This window comes from Thamnophis sirtalis, unplaced genomic scaffold, assembly GCF_051295495.1.
Source record: "Thamnophis sirtalis isolate CommonGarterSnake01/CBP01778 unplaced genomic scaffold, rThaSir2_p1.2 scaffold_11, whole genome shotgun sequence".
In the NCBI taxonomy this organism is placed as follows: Eukaryota; Metazoa; Chordata; class Lepidosauria; order Squamata; family Natricidae; genus Thamnophis; species Thamnophis sirtalis.
The window spans coordinates 66,797,420-66,825,117 of record NW_028261391.1 but is presented as its reverse complement, the minus strand read 5'-3'; the positions used below and the strand labels follow the sequence as shown (position 1 = coordinate 66,825,117).

The window sequence follows — 27,698 nt, the reverse complement described above, 5'->3', positions numbered from 1 at the left end:
CAGTAGGCCAAGTTATTGTTCCCTTTTTCTAAAAAATTCCAGTTTTTTTTTAAATAATAGTTTCTTTTTCAGATGAAGCAGAGCTGTGTATCAGTAATAGGTTTATTGAAAAGCATGACATACTCCTGCTTTTAGTCTTGTAGTCCCAAGACTTTTCTTTTGTCCCTTTGAGTCAACCGTTGAAGCAGAGCTGTGTATCAGCAATGGGTTTATTGTAATGCAGGACATATTCCTATAATGGTAGTCCCAACTTTGAGTCAACTGCCTGGACTAATACTTGCAGCTTTTGGTCAGGGTTTTTAGAAGTGGTTTGCCATTGTCTACTGCCTAGGGGCTGACAGAGAGTGACTGGCCCAAGACACCCAGCTTGTTTTGTGCCCAAGGCTAGCTAAACTCATGATCTCCTGGTTCCGGCCTGATGTCCTAACCCAGATGTGGGTTCCTACAGGTTCGCACCAGTTCGGTAGAACCGCTTCGTCAAAACTACCGAACCAGTTAGAAGAGGTCCCACCAGTGGACCCGGAAAGCAGGCCACACCTACAGAAGAGGTTCCAAAATTTTTTGAAACCCACCATGGTCCTAACCACTACTCCAAGCTGCTTCTTACAACATACCTAGAAGTCACCTTTTTGAGGAAAGTGAACTTTTTCCTCCACAAAGTTTAGGTCTGGCACAGAGAAATCTAATGAATTATTACATTATAGTCCCTCTGGAAAAAAGCTTTCTTTTATAATAAATAGCTAATGCTTCCATAATCAGTGGAGTACGATCCACTCAAGGAGGAAGAAAATATGAATTTGGTTGCCAAACTTGCCCTGCCAAGTTTGGTGGAGTGTGATTTTTTTTCCTTAATAGTTCCGCATGCGCGCTAGAGATGCGAAGACCAGCTGATCGGCGGGAGGTGTGTGCGCATCCATGGCAGAGCTGAACTGGAGTGACAGCTTGTGTGCCACAGAGAGAGTGCTGTGTGACATCTCTGGCACCAATGCCATAGGTTCGCCATCACGGAGCTAAACCATTGGCGTTCTAATGATAGTAATAAATCCAAAAAGTGGCTTATTCTCTTGAGTGCCTCTGAATCAGAGGTGGGTTCCTACCAGTTCGCACCTATTCGGTAGAACCGGTTCGTCAAATCTACCGAACGGGTTAGAAGAGGTTCCACCAGTGGACCCAGAAAGCAGGCCACACCTACAGAAGAGGTTCCAAAATTTTTTGAAACCCACCACTGTTTTAATTCCATATCTTGCTTTACCATTGCTTTACCTAACCCTAACTATTAACTTCTGAATAGCTACTTGGACCTACCTAAGTACTGAACCTAATTCATATATTCCTGTTTTTTGGAACTGAGAGCTAAATTGCAGAAACAGGAAAGCTGTATTGCTCTGGGAATCTACCTATGACATTCATTCTTGAACTAAGTTTTTGGATGAAAGACTATATCTTTCCTGTTTGTTTATATCTTTCCTGTTTCTCATCCTTCCTGAAAAGACTGTACATTGTTGGTTGAAAGCAGAGGTCCTTTTTGTTACCTGTAGTCCTCAGCTTACAACCACAATTGAGTCCAATATTGTTTTATTTCTTTTGCAGTTAGTATTATTTATTTTTGTACTTATTTTAATCTTATTGTAGTTCATCCACTGGGGCAAAGAATTCAGTGACATCGTCTTGGCCACTCCCACCCAGTCACATGACTGTCAAGCCACTCCCACCCAGTCACATGGCTGGCAAACCACTCCCACAAAGCAGGCCACACCCACAGAGTAGGTTCCAAAAAATTTTGAAACCCACCACTGCTCTGAATGCACATCAGGTAAAAAGAAGGACCATTTTCTCTGTAGACTAGCCAGAACAATTCGACAAGAGAGGACTATTAAATCTAAATGTCAAGCTGTATCCAAAGGGCAACACAATAAAAAACAAGTAACAGACTTCATTTCACCCTGCTGGCAAGGAAGTAGTCAATCTTGGATTAAATATCACCCTTCGGATAGAACCGAAGGGAGGGACATAGGTTTTGCCAAAGAAGAAGTTCTTTCCTGGGATACATTCAGAATGTTTGTCACATAATCTGCTGGGGTAAAAGGTTTTCCATCTATACCACCCCTGAATGAACCAGAGATATATTCCAGTCATTGTGAAGGTCAATATCAGAAACATTGGCTTTCAATTCTAGGTTGTCTGCTCTAATCTTGATTAATTTAGCCACTGAACTGAGAGGTCATATTTTCCTAAGTTGATTTCAATGCCTTTCCCCCCCCCAAGCTAAGTAAAAATTACCCAGGAGAGTCACAACAGCCAAAGAGCTTTCTATTGAAATATATTTAGTTTGTTGAAGTAAGGCTTCACTCCAAAGCAACAAAGATTTGGGAGTGTTCTAGGATGCTCAGAAAAAAGATATTAGTTTTCTTATAGGACTGCTTCAGTGGACATGAGATCTTTATCAAAGCAAATCTGGGAGATATCAGACTATACAAAAGCTAATCATTTTAGGTCTATAGCAGAGGTGGGTTCCTACCGGTTCGCACCTATTCGGTAGAACCGGTTCGTCAAATCTACCGAACCGCTTAGAAGAGGTTCTACCAGTGGACCCGGAAAGCAGGCCACACCTACAGAAGAGGTTCCAAAATTTTTTGAAACCCACCACTGGTCCTTGGATATGATTATTCTACACTCTCAGGCTCCTATTTATAAAACTCGGTGCCTCTGTGAAAGGTAAGGATGACTACTGCGTTTGTGGTGCAATCAGAACATTGCGTGTGTTGAAGTTGTTTTAACGCAAACCAAAGATGCCTTTGAAAAAACAAGTTTACATCCTATTCTTATGCATGCCAGTGCTGTGTGTAGGGTAATTTAAGGTGGTTCTGACAAGTGTCGTCGGCATCTTCATATCCGGTCACATGGGTGGCAAGCCACTCCCATCTGGTCACATGGGGCGGCAAGCCACTCCCACAAAGGAGGCCACACCCACAGAGTAGGTTCAGACAATTTTTGAAACCCACCACTGGTCTATAGATATTAAGAGCAGTGGGCACATAGTTACTTTCAACCTCTACTCTTTGCAAAATTCAGGATTGAGCTGGCAGGTTCATGAGCTTTTCATTATTCTTTCCAAAATTGCAAATGCCGGAAAGGTTATTGCTAGAAATTTTTAAAAAACTCAGCTTTATAACAGTACTAGTATCTAGCAAGACCACTATTTAGAATAATTACAGCAAGTCTTTCCTCTTCAAAATGCAATGCAATGTAATCTGAAAGTTACTTGAGTGTGGATCAAATCTGCATAATGGAGAACTGAAAAAGGTTCATTCGCCAATTAGAGTGGATGGAATTTAGAGCTTGGATTATGGAATAGGTAAAAATTAAAAAGGAGAGGAAGAAACAGATAACCATTCTTTTATAATAAATAGCTAATGCTTCCATAATCAGTGGAGTACGATCCACTCAAGGAGGAAGAAAGTATGAATTTGGTTTTGAAGATATGGAAGTAATGAACCAGAAATATCCATTCCTTAAGGTACTAGCAAATTCAGGAATCATCAACATAGGTTTAGGTTTATTAGATTTATATGCCACCCTTCTCCCAAGGACTCAGGGTGGCGTACAACATTAAAAGAAACACATAATACAAAAGTTTAAAAAAAATTAAATAGAATATCCCAAACAAACCCAATTAGAATTGACAATAATGTTTTTTTTTAAAAAAATAACAATGATCAATAATTTGTTTTGTTTTGTTTTGTTCAGGCCAGGCTGGCTTGCTGGAAAAGCCAACTTTTTAGGGTGCTATTTGATGAAATGTAAATCATACATCTGAATCATTCTTCCCAGTAAAGATAACATTATCATAATACTATTTCCAGCTCTTTAGACACTCCAACTTAGCATACTCATTATTGAGACCAATTACTCGTTAATAATAATTAATAGTAACTTTATGTTTCAAGCATTTTGTTCATTCACTAATTGTATTTTATATATACTCACATTTTATGATCTAAGTTGTGTTTTTTAGTGTACTAATATTAAACGATGCATTATCATTAAACACTCTAGTAATACATAGCTGAATATTCATGCTTGCTAGAAAACATGGAAATTAAAGTCTAATAAGTTTGGAAAGAAAAATATATAGATTAATGCATTTTCAAATCACCCTACCTTTTGTTGTTTCATTATATGACACAGTTCCATTGTCATGTAATGCTTTGGAATGTCGAAAACTAATGGAAATTAGTAATATTGAACAAAAATATTCCATCTCGGATCTGCCAAAGAAAGAATAAGTAAGTAAATAAATCTGAAACAAGTATTTTAAAAGTCATCTTAACAGTATACTTTCCTTACATCTATCAGATAATTCAATTTAATTTACTAGTAGAATAAGAGGGAGAACTTAATTTAATTTACTATTAGTATAAAAATGTACTCTGTCTCCGGTGGTCTTTCTACTTTTGCCTAATTGCTAGTTCATTTGCAAGATCTAAAGACTTGTGTTGTTTCAAGAAAATGTAAGTAAGAGAAAATGCTTTTTTGATGCTGCTTAGTTGATGCTTTTTCTTTAACCATCTTATTTCTCCCTTTTTGAGGATCCCATCAATTCAACTCAAACACAATTTTCTCAAGACTTCCCATTGTCTTGCTCTTGTCAATCTTCTTTCATGTATTTCTTTTGATTTGTTCTTAATCATTCTGTTTATCACCTAATCACATCAACGTACTTCTTCCTTAGAACATTTCATATCCTACCCTCCAGTGTTCTACCAGCATTTGTTCATGAAAAAAAATGTATTTTCCTATCTTCACTTTTTTCTCCATTCATTTTTCTGTCAAACATAATTGTTTGATACATTAAGTATGATACTCTCCAACCCTCATGACCAGCACTATGCCAGCATGCCAGGACCCGGGCAGCGTGAACAAGTGAAGCCCCATCTCCAAGATGCAGGCAGCACATGAAATCACATGCCCCCTCTGGTCCACGAAAAAACTTCTCTCCACAGAACCAGTCCCTGGTGCTCACAAGTTTGGGATGCTCACAAGTTTTCTTGACAAAGGGATTGTCCATATGGAAAAGTATACCTATAACTCAGAGGTGGGTTCCTACCAGTTCGTACCGATTCGGTAGAACCGGTTCGGCAAATCTACCGAACCGGTTAGAAGAGGTTCCACCAGTGGACCCAGAAAGCAGGCTACACCTACAGGAGAGGTTCCAAAAATTTTTGAAACCCATCACTCACTCACACACACACACACAGACAGACAGACACAGACACAGACACAGACTCACACAGAGAGAGAAAGAGAAAGAGAAAGAAAGGAAGAAAGAAAAAAAGAAAAGAAAGAAAGAAAAAGTGAGAGAGATGAAAGAAAAAAGGAAAAAGAGTCAGAGAGACAAAAGGAAGGAAAGAGATAGATAGATAGATAGATAGATAGATAGATAGATAGATAGATAGATAGATAGATAGATAGATAGATAAAACATGGTCGGCAAGCCACTCCCACCAGGTCACATGGCCGGCAAGCCACTCCCACAAAGGAGGCCACACCCACAGAGTAGGTTCGAAATTTTTTTGAAACCCACCACTGTTATAACTTCATCTTGCTAAATTTATCACAAGCATTACTTTTACATTTATGCATACAAACATTTAATATTGAAAGAGACACTGGAAATCCTTGTCATATTCCCTGCTCAATGTTGGAATCATTCTCATTTCTGTAAACATAGACCACAAACGCATGCAAACAGATCTGTAGTCTCTTTCATTTCAGTATACCATTAAGCATCTTCTTTCTTACTTCCTATTATAGCATAAGCCTAGACAATTCTCTGGTAATTACTTTTAATTAATTATTCTATTCCAAGCACCTTCTATATCTATCTATCTATCTATCTATCATCTATCTATCTATCTATCTATCTATCTATCTATCTATCTATCTATCCATTTCGCATTCATTCATTCATTTATTCTGTTGGGAAATTATTCTACTCAGTCTTTTTCTTATTTCTTTTTATTCCTAAATAAATAAATAAAAGTCCTTCCATTTATTTACCTCGAATGGTCTGTCCGTCTCTGATCATTCTATTACCTTTAATGAAAGATGTTTTTCTTGTGTCATTCATTAACATTCCCAATCTTTCATTAGTAACAGTTAAATTGATCTACCATAATTCAATTATGGTTTCAACTGATTTCCTCTTTTATGTATATGCATGAATAGACTTATTCTTAACTACTTATTCCATAAAATATATTTTCCTAGTGAAATAGTGGAAACTAGTTTCCGTTTTTATTTGTTCTTGGCTGGCCAATCAATTTTTCTGTACCTTCTCATCTGTACGCCACACATCCATTTGTTTCACCTAATTCAATATTTTTTTTTCCCCTCTGGAACGCATATACTCAAGAGCGTTGCTATTTTCTCAAAACTCATTACCACTGGTTACTGGAGCAAAACATACAATTCTCCCTAATTTATCAATTCCTTGGATACATATCCAAGTAATGTAATTAATGCCAATTCATACCTTGTGCTATATTTTAGCCCTTTCATTCATTTTTTTTTAATCTGTTCTGTATTTTTTTTTCTTCTATCCCTCTACTCCTCCCTTCGGTGTATTTCTACTATCTATTAATATATTCAGCTTGTCCTATTTTTACAGTGAAATTAAAGAGCAACAGTATACAAGTACAATCGTGTTACTTTAAAATCTAACACATACTATATATCCCCCCTCCCACCTAACACCCCACCTCCCTTCCCCCCCCCCGACTTCCCAGAGCCCGTACACGGTATAGGTTTTTAACAAATACAGTCTAAAATATATTAAAACAAAGGAAATAAAAAAAAGAAGTTAATAACATCTCTGCATTAAACTCAGCTTCTTCCTGTTGCACTAACTTTAAGCAGTTTAGATTATTCCTAATCTTAAGAATAGGCTATCTGTAATTTCTTAGTCCCGTATTTGTTTTGTATATAGTCAATCCATTTTTTCCAGTCTCGTTTATATCTCTCATTTGAATGGTCTTTAAGATATGCTGATATTTTAGCCATCTCTGCTAGGTTTGTGACTTTTAATGTCCATTTTTGAACAGTAGGCAAATCTTCCTTCTTCCAGTATTGCTCCAGTTTATATCTCTCATTTGAGTGGTCCTTGAGATATGCTGATATTTTAGCCATCTCTGCTAGGTTTGTGACTTTTAATGTCCATTCTTGAATTGTAGGCAAGTCTTCCTTCTTCCAGTATTGCGCCTTTCATTCATGATTAAGTCTACACATTCTATTTTCCACATATATGATTCTCCTCGCTCTTAGTTTCACAGGCACACTATGCATTTCTTTTTATTTCCTTCATTAATTTATATTTTTTTTAACATTTACTCCTCTGACATTCTGAGTCATAATCTTTTACATGTCATGGTTGTTATTAGCAAGACAACATAGATGCTAATACTTAATAAAACTTTAGTTAAGTTTTGACATAACGTTTCTTTGTAAGATGGAGGTGGTGTAGATTTGGTTTCTGGCTGTTGTTATACCTTGATCAATACAATATTCCTTGATAATATTAATAATAAGGGCAGTACTGGTGTGTACTGGCAACTTCTGGTCTGCATTGCATAAGCTTAATCAAAACCCAACTATATTCAAGCATGATAATGCTGTTCAATGCAGGGCAGAATCTAATATGGAGACAACATATTATTGCCTGTATCTCACTAATTAGCAATTAGAAGGCACATCCCACATCCTGACACTGACTCAAGAGGATTATATTGCAGTTATCAATTATATTATTTTAAGTTCATAGTAATGGTATATGCTTTGTATACAATAGTTCCACACCTACATAAATTAATCTTTATATAAACCTACTACAGTATTACTTAATTTGCTTACCAAACTACATTATACAAATACTTGCTGCACTTCACAAAATATAATTGTCCAACCAAATATAAGTGTGGTAAATTAATCTTTATATAAACCTACTACAGTATTACTTAATTTGCTTACCAAACTACATTATACAAATACTTGCTGCACTTCCCAAAATATAATTGGCCAACCAAATATAAGTGTGGTACATAGATTCATTACCGATAGGTAAATTTTGTAACCCAATACACTAATTATGCCGATATTAATTATATGCTGTTTCAATTCAATGCATATTTTAATAAGTATAAAATTAAACAACATATGCAAATAATAAACCTAGTTTCCAGCTCCTAGAATAAACATTTGAAAATGATCAGTGCTATCCTAGCCTACTGTTTTGCTGAATTTTATTAACACTTTCCATGTTTTCTTCAACAGTTTTCAAACAATAAAGCCCAGACCTTCAGGCTGAAGTGGTACTATCCAAGTTTCTATACCATTTGATTGCAATTGCAATAGCACTTAGACTTATATGCCGCTTCACGGTGCTTCACAGCCCTCTCTAAGCAATTTACAGAGTCAGCATATTGTCCCCCAACAATCTTGGTTCTAATTTTACCGACCTCCAAAGGATTGAAGATTGAGTCAACCTTCAGCCAATCAGGATCGAATTGCTGAACTGCTGGCAAATAGACAGTCAGCAGAATCAGCCTGCAGTACTGCATTTTAACCACTGCGTCACCACAACTCTTTCGGTAAGCCACTCAAAACTTCAACAAAATACAAAATTTTGAAGAACCAATAATGTTGGATACATGGGAAAAGATCTGGGTAAGAAATGTAAAATTTACACAAGCCCAGAATTTAAGAGAAAACTTTTACAAGATGTTTTATAGATGGCATTTAGATCCTAAAAAAACTGGCCTGTATGTATCCGAATTTACAACCTAAATGCTTTTAGCTTTTAGGTTGAGGTGAGGTGGTGCAGTGGTTAAATGCAGCACTGCAGGCTACTTCAGTTGACTGCTATCTGCAGTTCAGCGGTTCTAATCTCACCGGCTCAAGGTTGACTCAGCCTTCCATCCTTCCGAGGTGGGTAAAATGAGGACCCAGACTGTGGGGGCGATATGCTGACTCTGTAAACCGCTTAGAGAGGGCTGAAAGCCCTATGAAGTGGTATATAAGTCTAACTGCTATTGCTATTGCTATTGCTATTGCTGGAGATGTGATTGTGCTGATGCTACATATTATCATATATGTTGGACTTGTAAAAAGGTAAAAGCATTTTGGATAAAAATATGGTGGATTATGCAAAATGTTCTTTAAAAAAGGATAAAGTTTACCCCTCAGTTATTTTTGTTAGGTATAACTACTGATTGTACTGTTATAGAGTCTAACTTGATTTTGCATTTAATAACGGCAGCAAGACTGTTGGTGGCGCAGTACTGGAAGAAGGAAGATTTGCCTACTATTCAAGAATGGACATTAAAAGTCACAAACTTAGCAGAGATGGCTAAAATATCAGCTTATCTCAAGGACCATTCAAATGAGAGATACAAACTGGAGTGGAGAAGATGGATTGACTATACTCAAAATAAATATGGGACTAAGAAATTCCAGATAGTTTATGACTGAAGAAACAAGGAACGATATAATCTGTTTAGAGTTAGCCTAACAAAAGAGGAGTTAAAGCTCAAATGAAAGATGATACTAACTATCTTTAAGTTTATTTTAGAACATCTTTGTTAAAGATTTATACCCTGTATTTGTTCTGGGAAGTCCAGGGGGGGGGGGAGGTTGGGGGGTTCGGGGGGGGAGGGCAGGGGGGAGGAGGTAAACATTTGTAAAAGTTTTTTTTTCTAAAATTTTCAATAAAAAAACTTCAACCAAATAGATGCTTTATCCACTAAATCACAGCACCTATATGTTGAAGCAGCTTGCGCCCATGTTTACATTATCCCTCATTTAAGCAGTGTCGCGAACAGTGAAGCAGAGTCAATCAAAAGGAACCAAAAGTGGTTGTGGTTACAAATGTGATTCTTGCCTTATTCAGAATGCAACCTACATTCATTTTTACTCATTGATATGCCATCCTTTCCACCAGATTCTGGACGGCTGACAGAGCCACATCAATAAACTCTTAACTATAAAAATCAACATAAAATTATGCAGCCAGACAAGTCACCTAATAGCTAAAGCAGAAAATTATAATCTTCAGGGACAACAGCGGATAACCGTCCTTCAACCTACGGAATTTTACAAAGATTCACTTCAAAAGGAAAAGGAGAAAGACAGCATCTACAGAGAAAAATTGCTCCTATACTGCCATTTCTCAGTCCATCAGGGAACAAACACCTTCCCTAAAGCAGTGTTTGTCAACTATAATAACTTAAAGATGTGGGACACTTTGAGGCCCAGAATATCTCAGCCAGCATCCTTGGAGAGGGCAGTTCTTTTAGAATCAACACTGGAGTTATGTTCAGGATTTATAATAAAAAGTCCTTTGACTAGTACAGTGGTGGGTTTCAAAAATTGTTGGAACCTACTCTGTGGGTGTGGCGTCCTTTGTGGGAGTGGCTTGCCACCCATGTGACTGGATGGGAGTGGCTTGCTGCCCATGTGACTGGATGGGAGTGGCTTGCTGCCCATGTGACTGGATGGGAGTGGCTTGCTGCCCATGTGACCGGATGGGAGTGGCTTGCCACCCATGTGACTGGATATGAAATTATGAATTAGTACTTAGGTCGGTCCAAGTAGCTATTCAGAAACTCTGGCATTGAAGCATGCAAGTCTTAAAGCTGTCAAGTTACAAGATCCTTGCCAGTGGTGGGTTTCAAAATTTTTTGGAACCTTTTCTGTAGGTGTGGCCTGCTTTCCGGGCCCACTGGTGGAACCTCTTCTAACCCGTTCGGTAGATTTGACGAACCGGTTCTATCAAATAGGTGCGAACTGGTAGGAACCCACTCTGGACTAGTATCTAAAAACCTAAAGGCACTCGATGTAGTTCTGGACTTACAACCACAATCGAGTCCAAAATTTCCAATACTAAGCAAGACAACTGTTGAGTGAGTTTTGCCCCATTTTACAACCTTTTTTAGTCGCAGTTGGTAAGTGAATCACTGCAGTTGTTCAGATAATTAACACGGTTGAGTGAACCTGGCTTCCCCATTGCATTTGCTAGTCAAACGTTTGCAAAAGGTGATCACATGACCCCGGGACACTGCAACAGTCATAAATACATATCAGTTGCCAAGAGTCCAAATTCATGACTGTGGAGATGCTGCAATGGTCTTATGAAAAATGGTCATAAGTCACTTTTTTTCAGTATCAAAGTAACTTCAGTGACTAAATGAATAGTTGTAAGTTGAAAGGTGCCTGTACTCAAGTTGAACATAATTATGCTAAACTGGGTCTGGCCTATTTGCAATTAGGCACCTGGAGATCTTGATAAACTAAAGTGCATTGTAGTAATCTATGTGATATTATCACTCCATCTTTTCCCTAAATGCTCCCAGGTTTATGGCAAGTCCCAGACCAAAGTGATCATACACACAACACACACACACACACACACAAACACACACACACAGAGAGACCTCCAGCAGCCTCTGGCTGCAAGTAGTCTAGCAAAACACTGTGAGCTCAACAGTTGCAAAGCACGAAATCCATTGGGACAAGGAGATCAGAGGTGGGTTCCTACCAGTTCGCACCTATTCGGTAGAACCGGTTCGTCAAATCTACCGAACTGGTTAGAAGAGGTTCCACCAGTGGACCCGGAAAGCAGGCCACACCTACAGAAGAGGTTCCAAAAATTTTTGAAACCACCACTGGTGGGTGTGTAATGTCCTGCAGTTATCTACGCATTAATAATGATCTAGTAATATTTCCTTATACATTTTAGGGACTTCCCTTACATAATTGGTGTTTTCTTTCATACTTTTGGATTTCTAATTTCTGTTTCTGTTAGTTGGCAATTGCTAAAACCAATCCCACGTGAAAAAGTATTCAAAGCCTTCTTGATTTTGTCAAATTTATTTATTCCTGCACATTGTAATATTTATGTTTTTCCACTGTTGTGCAAACACAATTCCAGCAGCTGCTAACATGTGTAAAATTAAATATATATTATAATCCCTTTCAAATAGATAGATGACAACTGATAGATGATAGATTGATAGATAGATAGATGATAGATAGATAGATAGATAGATAGATAGATAGACAGATGATAGATTGATAGATTGATAGATAGATGATAGATAGATAGATAGATAGATAGATAGATAGACAGATGATAGATGATAGATGATAGATGATAGATAGATAGATAGAAAGATAGATAGATGATATATAGATGATAGATGATAGATAGATGATAGATAGATGATAGATAGATGATAGATAGATAGATAGATAGATAGATAGATAGATAGATAGATAGATAGATAGATGGATGATAGGATAGATAGGTAGGTAGATAGATAGATAGATAGATAGATAGATAGATAGATAGATAGATAGATAGATAGATAGATAGACAGAGACAGATAGATGATAGATGATAGATAGATGATAGATGATAGATAGATAGATAGATAGATAGATAGATAGATAGATAGATAGATAGATGATATATAGATGATAGATGATAGATAGATGATAGATAGATAGATAGATAGATAGATAGATAGATAGATAGATAGATAGATAGATAGATAGATAGATGGATGATAGGATAGATAGATAGATAGATAGATAGATAGATAGATAGATAGATGATAGATAGATAGATAGATAGATACAGATAGATGATAGATGATAGATAGATGATAGATAGATAGATAGATAGATAGATAGATAGATAGATGATAGATAGATAGATAGAACCTGTAAGCCACAAATTCTCCCTTTATCAGCTGAGCCAGGGAAGTGATTAAGTGCTTTGACAGAAAACACTGTCTGTGAGTGTGTGTGTGTGTGTGTGTGTGTGTGTGTTGTAAATTAATTTATATGTTTATTTTTACTACACCTTATTTTTATAAATAATTCAAAGTGGTAAGCTTACCTAGTATTCCTTCCACCTTCTATTTTTCCCACAACAACCCTGTGAGGTGACTTGGCCTGGACCCTAAGCCACTCAACTGGCCTTCATGCCTAAGGCAGAACTAGAACTCACAGTCTCCAGGTTTCTAGCTTGTTGCTTTAATCACTAGACCAAACCGGCTCCATTAATCTCTGTCGTTAAATACCTTGTTATATTATATAAACTCCTAAACACTTAAACCAACCTGATTATTCTCACACATCATTATAACAACATTTAACTGTACACAATGAACTCTGCGACAGTGATTACTTTCACAAATAGTCTGGATGTCTCTGGATGGGACAGAATATAAATGCACTGAATTAATATTGGATAGATATGGTTGTATCAACTCAGGTTCTAAAAATGATAAGCATCAAAAGTATAATGCCTACATTGTTCAATTATTCCAATGCATAGCACAAATTTAAAATAATGGTTTATTATAATCTGTAGAAAAATGTAGGTAGTCCTCAATTTATGGTAGGAATTTAGCCTGTATTACAATCCTAAGATTACAGGTAATGAAGGAGGGCACCACATACTGATCTTACTCTTTTGTAGCAGGCATTAAGCAAACCATCTTCTGCAATGGGCATTTGTTGCTGAAACCAAAGTAAACCCTGGTTTCTGGCAAAAAATACCCCATAAATTATGATAATGTGAATGTGAGATACTGCAAATGGTTATGAATTCAGGCTGGTTACTGAACATCCACCCAAAAGGACCTTGGCCATTGGAACTTTTAATCTGGTTATAAATAAGGGATTGGTATGTGTGTGTGTGTGTGTGTGTGTGCTATTGTTCCCTCATTATCACAGTTTTTATATTGTTGCACAGCAGATGGCGCTATGTCTGCACTATCTAACATATTTCGAATTAAACCAAATATTGATTTCCTGCTTTTCCTGAATATATTTTTGAGAGGTAGGAAAAAAAAAAGAATCACCACCAACCTTGAATTTTTTTAAAAAAATGTGCTAATGGAACAGGTAACACCTCCTGTAACATTTCTAACAATAATTAGAATAATAAATAAGGTAAATACATACTGTATAGCACATCCTAGAAGTGTATCAAAGTTTTGTTTTTAGGAAAACCACCACCCTTTTTATTTTAGTAATCAAAATTAAATGCAGATGGTTGGCTAGAATACAAGACTTCCTTCTGATTCTTGGTATAAATTTCAGCCCTTCTTAATATGTGAGTTTTTATCCAACATAAGCCTTCTGTAAACATAAATAGGAAATAAACTTTGAAATTTCTGATTTCAACAGAGCTTTCTTGCTGTTTAAATGGAGGGTGAGGCAATATTTACCACCTCTCCTATTCCAGTTCCTGTTTTATCCCGAAGCCGTCAACATGCAGTTCCAATTAAATAAAGTTATTATTCTAATATTTATTATCTTTGAATATAGGGTAGGTTGCTAATTAAATCACAAACATAGAAAACACAAAACACAAAAATATATTTATTACCTAACACAATATACAATAATGCATTGGATGACTGCTTGCCGAAGTCCATTTATTAAGCAAAATGCAGTTAATATATACAGTATCTTCTTCTCCTTCTTTTCCTCCTCCTACTTCGCATTATTCCAACGCTATGACAGCTTAATATAATCTATATAAATTTGGTTCCACCACAAATGCGCGAATGACAAAAGCGCGGCTGACTAAACCGCGGTGACAAAACCGCACAGACGAATGAGCGCTGAAGCACGCCGACAACAGCGCGCCGACAACAGCGCGCTGACAGAAGCGCGCTGTAACCTAACCCTAAACCTAACCCTAAACCTAACCCTAAACCTAACCTTAACTTAAATCGCGCTTCTGTCGGCACGCTGTTGTCGGCGCACTGTTGTCGGCGTGCTTTTAGCGCCGCGGTTTTGTCGGCGCGCTTTTGACATTCGCGCTTTTGTCGGGTCACGTATAAATTTATATAATATTATACATACATACATACATACATACATACATACATACATACATACATACATATATATATATATATATATATATATATATATATATATAATATGTAAAGCTTTTAGTTTTTAGAAGTTCTTGAAAACTCTGTATCAATGTGCATCAGAAAATCAATAAAAATTACTCAACTTGAGAACTAAGCCCATAAATTTAGTATTTAGTTCAATTATATCTGAAACTACAGTGATAACTCAAATAGAACTGGAGTTCACAAATGTACAAATATGGACTTCTTGAGAGAATTTGGTTAAGCAAAATATATTTCACCCACTTTCTCCCAAGTATAGCAACTACATGAAATATATTACAGTAGTCTGTAAATAAACAACGTCTATGCCCCTTAAAATGCTTTCAGACATTTCGGATGTGATTAAAATATTTATACTTCACACCTTCCTTTCATAAACTGGCTAAACCTCTTTATCAAAGTCTAACACAGTATAGAAATATAAGATAATCCAAGATTTTTAAGTTAGGTGTAAGTTAATACTAAAAACAAAAGCAAAATTAGGAGACAGGAAACTATGTCTATACATGATGTCCAGATGTTAAAATAAAGAAACTAGATGTGCTAAGTTTCCTTTGTTCTACAATAGTTAAAAGGATCGAAGTATATATTGGTTTAGTTCAGTGTTTCTCAACCTTGGCAACTTGAAGATGTCTGGACTTCAACTCCCAGAATCCCCCAGCCAGCGAATGCTGGCTGGGGAATTCTGGGAGTTGAAGTCCGGACATCTTCAAGTTGCCAAGGTTGAGAAACACTGGTTTAGTTAATGAGAAATCATTGTAAATGTTATTTTCTCACATACATAACTAGTGTCACTAGCATTATCCAGTCACACAAACCTAAATTTTCCTATCTATGAAACACATAGAAACAAATGTTAGTTTGCAGAACTATTGTGATTTAATCCCACAAGTTAAATGAATATTGGAGAATAGTATATAATTCTAACCTGTAGCACTTTAATAATAATTCAAACTATTAACAAACGAAGAATTAGCTCAAACCATAATTTAAATTCAAAAGTTTATGGTTTGTTTTATAGATAAACACATAGTTATCCATGTTTTAAAAGAGAAAAGTTATCTTGTAAGCAAACTCACTTTCTAGCACCAAAATACAAAATGAATCATTTTAAAGAATGGAGATTTCTATATAACGAACAGAAGTTAAGGTAAAGGTAAAGGTTCCCCTTGAACTAGTGCTAGTCATTCCCGACTCTAGGGGGCGGGTGCTCATCTCCGTTTCAAAGCTGAAGAGCCAGCGCTGTCCGAAGACGTCTCTGTGGTTATATGACCGGCATGACTAAACATTGAAGGCGCATGGAACGCTGTTACTTCCACAGCAAAGGTGGTTCCAATTTTTTTCCACTTGCATTTTTACGTGCTTTCGAACTGCTAGGTTGGCAGAAGCTGGGACAAGTAATCGGAGCTCACTCCGTTACAAGGCGCTAGGGATTCGAACCGCCGAACTGCCGACCTTTCTAATCGACAAGCTCAGCGTCTTAGTCTCTGAGCCACCTTAAACAGAAGTTATTATTGTTCTTAAAGATTATTTAGTGATTTGTTTCATATCAAAAGATTACAATTTAAGGCATTAAAAAACTAAAAGTTCGGCTTAAAACTTTATTTAGAAAAACACATTAACAAAATGTTTCAGTTTATCAACTAAGCAACTTATCAGAGGTGGGTTCCTACCAGTTCGCACCTATTCAGTAGAACCGGTTGGTCAAATCTACTGAACCGGTTAGAAGAGGTTCCACCAGTGGACCCGGAAAGCAGGCCACACCTACAGAAGAGGTTCCAAACATTTTTGAAACCCACCACTGGTCCTTGGATATGCTTATTCTACACTATCATGCTCCTATTTATAAAACTCAGTGCCTCTGTGAAAGGTAAGGATGACTACTGCGTTTGTGGTGCAATCAGAACATTGCGTGTGTTGAAGTTGTTTTAACGCAAACCAAAGATGCCTTTTAAAAAACAAGTTTGCATCCTATTCTTATGCATGCCAGGGCTGTGTGTGAGGTAATTGAAGGTGGTTCTGACAAGTGTCGTCGGCATCTTCATATCCGGTCACGTGGGTGGCAAGCCACTCCCACAAAGGAGGCCACACCCACAGAGTAGGTTCAAACAATTTTTGAAACCCACCACTGCAACTTATATACCAAAGGTTATTTGAACTCAAAAATTCTTGCAAACCAACAGGAAGGAAACTGAGAGGAAATTACTCAATCTTCACAGGATCTTCCCCTGAAGATACTGGAGCCCATACAACTTCATGAAGGGAAAACAAACTTTTTTTTAAAAATAGCCTGATTCCAAGTCACTTTATAAATGCCAACCCAATGAATTTATTTTAACAAGGGATGTTCATGCTTCTTATTACTTGCTTCATTCAATAGCTTGCTTATTATTATGCTTTGAACTGCCAAAAGGTTTTGAATATTTTTCAAAGGTAGCAACTACTTAAGAGTATATTAAGTTGTCCAGACGGGAAACAACTGAAGTAGGTGTTAGTGAGGTTAGATCTAATTTTACCAGTAATGGCATGGCTATGCATAACCTTTAACATTATAAATATACTCCTAAGAATTTCACATCATCCAACACCAAATGAATTTCTTCCCTTTGATCTTTCTTTTCTTTTCTTTTTTTTTACTGACAGGGAAGAATTTCTGCTCCAATGGACGGTAGGTTCTCTTTCTTGGCCTATCTCAATTTATTACTGACATTAGAAGCCAATGCAGAATTTCAAGAGCTGCTCTGAATTTAAATGGAAAATATTACATTGTTAAAATTAACAATGATCAATACTTTGATTTGTTTTGTTCAGGCCAGGCTGGCTTGCTGGAAAAGCCAAGTGTTTAGGGCGCGTCAGAAGGACCGGAGGTCGGGGATTATGCGAAGCTCCGGGGGCAGCTCATTCCAGAGGGAAGGCGCTCCCACAGAGAAGACTCTCCCCCTGGGGGGCGCTAGCCGACACTGTCTGGCCGATGGCACCCTGAGGAGGCCAACTCTGTGGGATCGCACTGGACGGTGGGAGGCTACCGGTGGCAGTAGGTGGTCTCGCAGGCACCCTGGGCCTAAGCCATGGAGCACTTTAAAGGTCATAATTAGTACCTTGAATCGCACACGGAAGACAACCGGCAACCAGTGCAGGCCGCCTAAAAGGGGTGTAACATGGGAGCACCTAGGTGCCCCCGTGATAACCCGCGCAGGTGCATTCTGGACCAGCTGAAGCCTCTGGGTGCTCTTCAAGGGCAGCCCCATGAAGAGAGTGTTACAGTAGCCCAGGCGAGAAAGGACGAGGGCATGTCTAATTGCATATCTAATTAAATTTAACACTATGATAACATCTTAGGTCTTATTCACCACTATAAATATCGCTATTGGTTGTATCATATTTCCAAACCATCACTCTATTTAACATAGATATAGGCAGTTCAGAATATATTCATAACAAATCTAAAACTTTACTGTTAAGGTTTCTGTTTCCAAAAACCCACAATAAATAAATCATATCGTAAGAAGCAGAAGTAATGAACTCACTTGCTTATCCATAGAGGCAAATGCACAGACATAGACACAAACATTTGTGTTGAATGCACTGCAAAAAATGATGATTTGCAAAACAGATCTCCATTTTTCTGGCTACGGTCTATCTCAGTACTGGGGTTATTTCATTCAGATATAGTGCTTTGGGGTTTTTTTTTGGGGGGGGGAATGGTTCAGCAATTAAAGCTGACATCCTGGGGTGAGCTCCCATTCCTGACCAGCTCCTGCCCACCTAGCAGTTCCAAAGCATGCAAATGCGAGTAGATAAATAGGTACCACTTTGGTGGGTCAGTAACAGTTCTCTGTGTACCTCGGCATATAGTCATGATAGCCATGGAAATGTCTTCAGATGACACTAATTCCCTTGGCTTAGAAACAAGCAAGTATCATCCGCTAGAGTCGGAAATGATTTAACTGATCAAAATGGGAAAACATTTACTTTTATGCCTCTTTTTATATATTCTCCCTAGAGGATTTGGGCACTTGGCCCAATATGAAAACATTTTTAAATGCAGGCTAAACCTTAGTCAGCTGCAACGCAAAAAAAGATTGATTGATTGATTAGATTTGTTCTACATTACACTGACAGTGGGGATTCAGGCTGCGTCAGAAAGAAAACCCTCATTTTAAATAGAGCAAAATCCTCATTTTAAATAGAGCAAAATCCTCGTTTTAAATAGAGCAAGTCAGTAATTTCCCCTCCATCAGATCTTCTCTGTGGCTTAAGGATACGGGCAGAGAATTTTAAATTTCTTATTAATATGGATTCCTGAGATGTCCTGATTCAGCTTCAATAACTTAAATTTCCAACTACTCAACCGTGGCCTTGGGATACAAGACTGGAAAAGACAAAACAGTAGCTGAGTTTGTAATGTAACGTTTAATGAGTAATCACTGAAGTAGATGGTAAGTCTAACATTTAAGAGTAACACCAATTTTTAAGAAAGGTTCACAGGGAATCTGGGAATTTATAGGCCTATCAGCTTAATATCTGGACTGAGAACGATAATGGCAGCTGGTAGGAAAGATAAAATTGGCAAACATCTGGAAATACAGGCATTTCTCAAGGATACCCAACATGGGTTCATTAACGGAAGTCCTGTTTAACTAATCTACTAGAGTTTTTTAAAAGGTGTTAAACAACATGAACCAACAGATATCATCTAATTAGATCTTCAAAGAGCCTTTGATAAAAGTCCCTCATCAAAGACATAAACCTCACAGCCATGAAATACAAGGGCAGGTTGTCTTGTGAATAAGGAAGTGACCAAGGAATAGGGGTGAAAAAGAACAGGATTAAATGGACCTTTAGCAAAATAAAGATCCCCCAGAATTCTGTCCTAGCACTGATGCTTTTAAACATAAATGGGTTTGGCCAGTGGAATACCCATCTTTGCCGATGATACTAAATTGTTCAGAGTGGTAGAAACAATAATAGTGGAGAAAGAGGAGATTTAGAAGAGGGCAGTTGAGATGATCAAGGGGCTGGAACAGCTTCCAGGTAAGGAAAAGTTGCAACATTTGGGCCTTTTTAACCAGCCAGAATGTTTAAAATGAGGTCACATATTTCATTTGGGAATGTTGTAAATTGTCTTACTGATTTTAATATGAAAAAAGTTTGTAAAACTTCCAATAAAAGAAGATAAAGTAGAGCAAGGAAAGGAGGGAGGAAGGAAGGAAAGAAATCAGGATGGATGGATGGATGGATGGATGGATGGATGGTAGGTAGGTAGGTAGGTAGGTAGGTAGGTAGGTAGGTAGGTAGGTAGGTAGATAGATAGATAGATAGATAGATAGATAGATAGATAGATAGATAGATAGATAGATGATAGATAGATAGATAGATAGATAGATAGATAGATAGATAGATAGATAGATAGATAGATAGATAGAAATGTGTGTTAACCTTAAAAAGCTGATCCATAATAGGCCACACACAGACTTTCTTTAATAAAGGGTTATCTTCATAATTATTCTAATAATACATCGTGAAGCTACATCTATACAATGTATAAAAACATTATCCAATTCTGTCCTAGCACTGATGCTTTTAAACATAAATGGGCTTGGCCAGTGGAATACCCATGTTTGCTGATGATACTAAATTGTTCAGAGTGGCAGGAGCCAAGGTGGCGCAGTGGTTAGGGTGCAGTACTGCAGGCCACTTCAGTTGACTGTTATCTGCAGTTCGGCGGTTCTAATCTCACCGGCTCAAGGTTGACTCAGCCTTCCATCCTTCCGAGGTGGGTAAAATGAGAACCCGGATTGTTGTTGGGGGCAATATGCTGACTCTGTAAACCGCTTAGAGAGGGCTGAAAGCCCTATGAAGCGGTATATAAGTCTAACTGCTATTGCTATTGGTAAAAACAATAATAGTGGAGAAAGAGGAGATTTAGAAGAGGGCAGTTGAGATGATCGAGGGGCTGGAAAAGTTGCAACATCTGGGCCTTTTTAATCTAGAAAAGAGGCAAACATTGTTAAGATGTATAAAACTATACATGGTGTTGATGAGTAGACAAAGAAAATCTATCCCAAAATACTAGAACCAGAGGTCAGTCATCAAATGAAATTGAATCTTCGAAGTATTAGGACAGAAAAAAAGATTATTATTTTTTCCTCAAAACCAATTGCAGCTTTGGAGTTGCTACACCAGATGCGATATTCCTTTTCAGCATGGCCAGCTTCAAAAAAAGAAATTGACCAATTCATGTAAATCATAGGGGAAAATGAGTATTAGCCTTGATGGCAGTGTGGCTGTTTCGGAAAGCCATCTGCTGGGAGACTAACAGGCTTCCTTGCGCCGCTGTGAGAACAAACTGCTTGACTAGATGGGTAAGGAGTCCTATCAGTGTGATACTTATTGTCTTATCACACTTTTAAAACACAAATATCCAAGCCACAGGGGGTGGCGGTGTGTGTGTGTTATTTTTAACTGAATCTCTGCTTGCATTGTGATAAAGGAAATGGCAAAAGGAAAAGGAAGGGAACAGAATGGCTAAAACAGGGGAAATACTTAAAAGAGCCATTTTAATTAACCAATTTCATTGTATTTAAGTACAATGACAATCAAGATTATACTTGTACTTAATAAATTATTCCTCAGGTTTATATCTTACATCTATTTTATTAGGATATATATAGAAGGGTTAATTTAGAGTACCTGCCATTGTACAAGAAAAAATGTTCAGAGTAATATTTGGTGTGTGTGTGTGTGTGTGTGTGTGTATGTATGTATGTATGTATGTATGTATGTATGTTTGTATGTATGTTTGTATGTATGTTTGTATATTGAATGAAGAAGTAAAGGGTTGTTTATCTGTAATAAGAAATGTTAACTTGAAACGATTACAGTTAGGTAAAATGCTAAGGTACTTCTAGATTATAACTCATACAATGCAACATGCAAAAAACATAATTGTTGAAAGACATCCATTTTACACATAGCTTTATCTATGCTGACAAAGCAAACCATCCAGAATGTTTAAAATGAGGTCACATATTTCATTTGGGAATGTTGTAAATTGTCTTACTGATTTTAATATGAAAAAAGTTTGTAAAACTTCCAATAAAAGAAGATAAAGTAGAGCAAGGAAAGGAGGGAGGGAGGAAGAAAAGAAATCAGGATGGATGATTGCAATGATTATTTCGCATGGGAAATGAACTGAGGCAGCCACAAAAATTGTTTAAGGGTTAACAAGGCTAAACAAGTTCACCTTACACAAAAAGGCACTAACATTAACACTTACTACTTCTTTCCAAATGTAAACTATAATTGTGACCATTTTCTCACTGAAAGAGGAAAACATGTTTTGAATAATAAAAAAAGGCTAAATTCTCTGCAAATTCCTTCTTTGCTATATTTTTCTGAAAAACATGGCATTAAATGAAGTTAACTGAGAAGACTATTCCCAACACCTATTGAAGGAGGAGCACTTTGGTAGAGAGGGAAAAAAATTAAGTATTTAATAAATTTAAGTATTTAATAAATTTATAGGCCGCCCAATCCCAAAGCTTGCAGACAACGAGCAAGAAAATGCTAAGAAACTAGCAATCTCGCTTGGGCAAAACTGGATGGCCTTCAGTTTTAATGGCATCAGATGAGTAATATGAAAACCAGGAAGGACGTATTTAAAAAGGACATCGGTAGCAAAACCCTATACAGTAGAACCTCTAGTCATAAGTCGTTCCATAACTTTAGTCGCAAACTGATTTGGTCATGACCCGAACCTAATTTTGAAAATTTGGGGCTTACCAAAAAAAAAAAAGGCCTGGAACTGGAAATCAGCCATCAAAAGAATATTATAATTGTTTTGGTCGGAATCCGATTTGGTCGTGGTCAGAAGCGTTCGTGACTAGAGGTTCTGCTGTAGTTGGTAAAGTGGCCAAGATAAATGGAACTGACTTAAATAGTCATATTTGAATCAAATAAAGTTGTCAGTGAAATTACGACTCTCCTTCAGTCTTGATCAAGAACACTAGAAGGAACCTAAATCAAATCTTCCTCTTCCAATCAAGACCACAGAGCAAGTAAGTCTTATTGTCACCTCCTATCTTAGTATGCAAATACAATAGTTTTGTCTATTTATTTAATTTCCTTGCTTCAACACAACAAACTTCATTAAGATAGCCAATTCCCTCCTGTTCTTTCCAATAACTCAGTCTTCCATCCTTCCGAGGTGGGTGAAATGAGGACCCAGACTGTGGGGGCGATATGCTGACTCTGTAAACCGCTTAGAGAGGGCTGAAAGCCCTATGAAGCGGTATATAAGTCGAACTGCTATTGCTATTGCTATAATACTCCGTGGCAGGTAACATATTATTGCAAAATAAAGTAGCTTTTTGTGAGCCATATCGAGAATATCCAAGGTCTGCAGACTTATCTATCATTCATAGACTAAAAACACTATTAGCACTTTAGTCCCCATGTGAACTCCGAATATATTCCTAAAACCAGCTGAGAAAACAGAATAACTAGCAGTTTTCCAAGTAAAGAGGATTCATCATAAATAGAATGGATTCATCACATAAAATAATAAACGGCTGACCTTGCACTGAATAGAAGCTGTGAACAAAATGAAGATATATATTACCATCTTCAACTCCTAAATACAGAGAAGTGGTAGATGTGATTCAGTGGTGGGTTTCAAATTTTTTTCGAACCTACTCTGTGGGTGTGGCCTCCTTTGTGGGAGTGGCTTGCCGGCCATGTGACCTGGTGGGAGTGGCTTGACGGCCATGTGTTTTCTTTCTTTCTTTTCTTTCTCTCTCTCTCTCTTTCCTTCCTTTTGTCTCTCTGTCCCTTTTTCCTTTTTTTCTTTCATCTCTCGCTCACTTTTTCTTTCTTTTTTTCTTTTTTTATTTCTTTCTTTCTTCCTTTCTTTCTATTTCTCTCTCTCTGTGAGTCTGTCTGTTTGTCTGTCTGTGTGTGTGTTAGTGGTGGGTTTCAAAAAATTTTGGAACCTCTTCTGTAGGTGTGGCCTGCTTTCCGGGTCCACTGGTGGAACCTCTTCTCACCGGTCCGGTAGATTTGACGAACCGGTTCTACCGACCAGGTGCGAACTGGCAGGAACTCACCTCTGATGTGTTTGTATAATGTACTTATCAGCCCTGGAGTCATCTTTAATTGGAGTCTTCAGGGCTGCCACAGCGATGGATGGCCAAGCTATGGGAATGGGAGTGGGAGTGGAGACAGTGTGGGGTGTATAGTTATAACAACAATTTTTTCCTTGGGAGTCAAAGACATTCAGTCTGCACCTGGGGAGGTATGACTGGGAGTCAATTACAGTTGGGATAGTGATCTGATTGGAGCATGTGATGCCCATGTGGATGTAGGGGAAGTAACTTTGATTTTACTTTGGGTTGGGAAAACCCGGGGGCTTTTAGATTCAGGTTCTCCCAGATGTGTCAATATGACAACTCTAATAAATTCAAGCTTTGAGGAAAATGCGTGCCTTGGAGTTTTGATTCTGTTGGGAGTATTACCTGGAACCTTGACAATACTAATTAATCTACAAACATCATAAACACACTAAAACAATATTTCCCAAAATATCGACTTTAAAATAATAATAGCTCAGCAAGTGCACAGTACATGTACTTCCTGATCTAATGCCTAAACTATCACACTCCCAACATACATTAAAACCAGTGGTGGGTTTCAAAAATTGTTCGAACCTACTCTGTGGGTGTGGCCTCCTTTGTGGGAGTGGCTTGCTGCCCATGTGACCAGATGGGAGTGGCTTCCCACCCATGTGACCGGATATGAAGATGCCGACGACACTTGTCAGAACCACCTTAAATTACCTCACACACAGCACTGGCATGCATAAGAATAGGATGTAAACTTGTTTTTCAAAAGGCATCTTTGGTTTGCGTTAAAACAACTTCAACACACGCAATGTTCTGATTGCACCACAAACGCAGTAGTCATCCTTCCCTTTCACAGAGGCACTGAGGTTTATAAATAGGAGCATGATAGTGTAGAATAATCATATCCAAGGACCAGTGGAGGGTTTCAAAAAAATTTGGAACCTCTTCTGTAGGTGTGGCCTGCTTTCCGGGTCCACTGGTGGAACCTCTTCTAACCAGTTCGGTAGATTTGATGAACCGGTTCTACCGAATAGGTGCGAACTGGTAGGAACCCACCAATGATTAAAATATTAATATTTGTTTCAGGAAAGGTGGTAATGTGTTTCTACCTTTATTTTGTTAAATCCAGTCACAGAGATACTGTAGTAATAATAATAATATTAAAAACTCTGTATGTTACAAAGTTAGCATTTGTACTAAAATACCCCAAAAAAACCACAATAAAATTTGCATTATCCTAATGAAAAAGGAAATATATTCATATTTAGCACTGATCTAGCCAAAAGCTTTTGTTTAATCAAGCATATTCAAGTCTTTCAGCTGTATTCCTTAGGGCTGCTATCAAGTTAACCAGAACTTTTGAGAGAAAATTAAAGTTCCTATTACTTACTATTTCTATTTAAATAAAATGTTATGATATAAATAAAGAAAACTCGTGCCTAAAGTGAACAAATGTGTAATTGTCACTGGATTAAGAAACCATATTGTAAAAACACTGAACTACAGATAAACATGTTTTTAAAAAATTATGTTTTTTTTTCTAAAAGAACATTTTCTAGGCTTTGCGTTATATTGGCAAATACTTGGAATTTTCAGAATTTTGATAGTAGTTGAATTTCTAGGAATTGTTTATACAATTAGGAAGTTGGGGAAGACTAGTTCAAACATTTCTGGGACTAAACATTTTGCCTTTGATACAATCCTACCAGTGGTGGGTTTCAAAAATTGTTGGAACCTACTCTGTGGGTGTGGCCTCCTTTGTGGGAGTGGCTTGCCACCCATGTGACCGGATGGGAGTGGCTTGCTGCCCATGTGACCGGATATGAAATTATGAATTAGTACTTAGGTCGGTCCAAGTAGCTATTCAGAAACTCTGGCATTGAAGCATGCAAGTCTTAAAGCTGTCAAGTTACAAGATCCTTGCCAGTGGTGGGTTTCAAAAAAATTTGGAACCTCTTCTGTAGGTGTGGCCTGCTTTCCGGGTCCACTGGTGGAACCTCTTCTAACCGGTTCGGTAGATTCTACCGAATAGGTGCGAACTGGTAGGAACCCACCTCTGAATCCTACAATGTAGATATGTAGATATGTATGCGTTACATTTGTTTGCCACTTATCTCTCCAGAAGGTGACTCTGAGCAGCTTACAACACTAAAAACAATAAAACCATTAAAAAGAAATCTTTCTAATAACAATAAAAATGCAAAGTATAATTTAATTATAAATGAGAAGATGGAGAAGGATGAAACAGGATGTGCAGAGGGGAGGAGGTGTTTTGGCATGATATTCTCCCACTGGGACCCCAAGCCAGCTGGCAGAGCCAGATCTCCAAGCTCTTTAACAGAGCATTAACAGCTAAACAGCCAAGATGTTTGGCAGGAGAGGCCATTCAATAAAAAGAGAGTAGCTAATTCCTGCATATATATCATATGAGAAATATGACCATCTGAGTTTTGAACACCTTGAAATCTCTTCCTTTGAATCTGAAGACACTTCGTCCCCTCCAAAAGCAGCTAACCATTGTCCTCCACTTCCATTACATCATGTAGCAGAATTTGACCTTGCGGTTACTAATTGTCTAGGGCAGTGGTAGTCAACCTGGTCCTACCGCCCACTAATGGTCCATCAAACAGTCCAAGTCATACACGGATAAGACAGTGTCTTTCAGTTAAGGGATAATCCAAATAGCATAGTCCATAATCATACAAACAGTCTGGTACTCAAAGTTTGCTAGCAGTTGCAAAACTTACAATAGCTCACAGAGTATAGAGTATAGAAGTTTATTTGTATGCTGCCCTTTTCCCTGGGGGGACTCAGGGCGGCTCACAACCCAAAAGGGAGGGGGAGACAAACTTTTAACATAAAGACAATACATAATTAAAAACACAACATTCATACCATTCGGGCGCTTTCTCACAGCACTTTCTAACAGCCGGCTTCCAAAACACTCAGATCAGATCAGCCCAGCATCTAACAAACAGAGAGCTAACAGTTATTCTGGTTCCCTCTTATGGTCGATTGAGGAAACAGCAACCAATCACATTTTACAGTATGATTTAAAGAAACAGGTATAGCATTGTTACATGATTTATATATTGCCAACCCAATTGTTAGATTATATTCCTAACAATGATGAAGTGTGCCCTCTCTGCTACTACCTTCCTCAGGGTTCCCGGGATGAGTGGGGGAGGGGGGAAGGCATATAATAGGCCTGGAGGCCATCTGCTCGAGAGCGTCCGTGCCCTCCACAGTTGTGGTCTGGAATCGGGAGAAGAATCTCGGCAGTTGGCGTTCGCCGGTGTGGCGAACAAGTCCACCAGTGAGGTGCCGAACCAGAGGCAGATTTTCTGGAATAACTCAGGTTGGAGCTGCCACTCGCCATTGTCGACTGTCGCGTGACTCAACCAGTCGGCCTGATGGTTGGCTTTGCCCGAGATGTGCTCCGAGGTCACAGATATTAAGTGTCTCTCCACCCAAAACTATTTTTAAATGAAAAACTTCAACTACACAACTAAGCCTGAATACATGTTCTGAATTAATCCCATTGGACTCAGTTTGAACCAAGGGCGGTCAAACTCTCAAC

General features: G+C 37.9%; 1 protein-coding gene across 1 annotated transcript in view; it reads right to left on the bottom strand.

The window, feature by feature from the left end:
• PTPRE (protein tyrosine phosphatase receptor type E) overlaps nt 1-27,698 on the bottom strand; it is a 139,359-nt gene that overhangs the window by 51,770 nt on the left and 59,891 nt on the right. The window contains exon 3 of the mRNA XM_087725982.1: nt 4,162-4,268. Within this exon, the coding sequence (XP_087582108.1) occupies nt 4,162-4,261 (100 nt within the window). The 5' untranslated portion in view covers nt 4,262-4,268. The remainder of the gene's footprint in view (nt 1-4,161; nt 4,269-27,698) is intronic.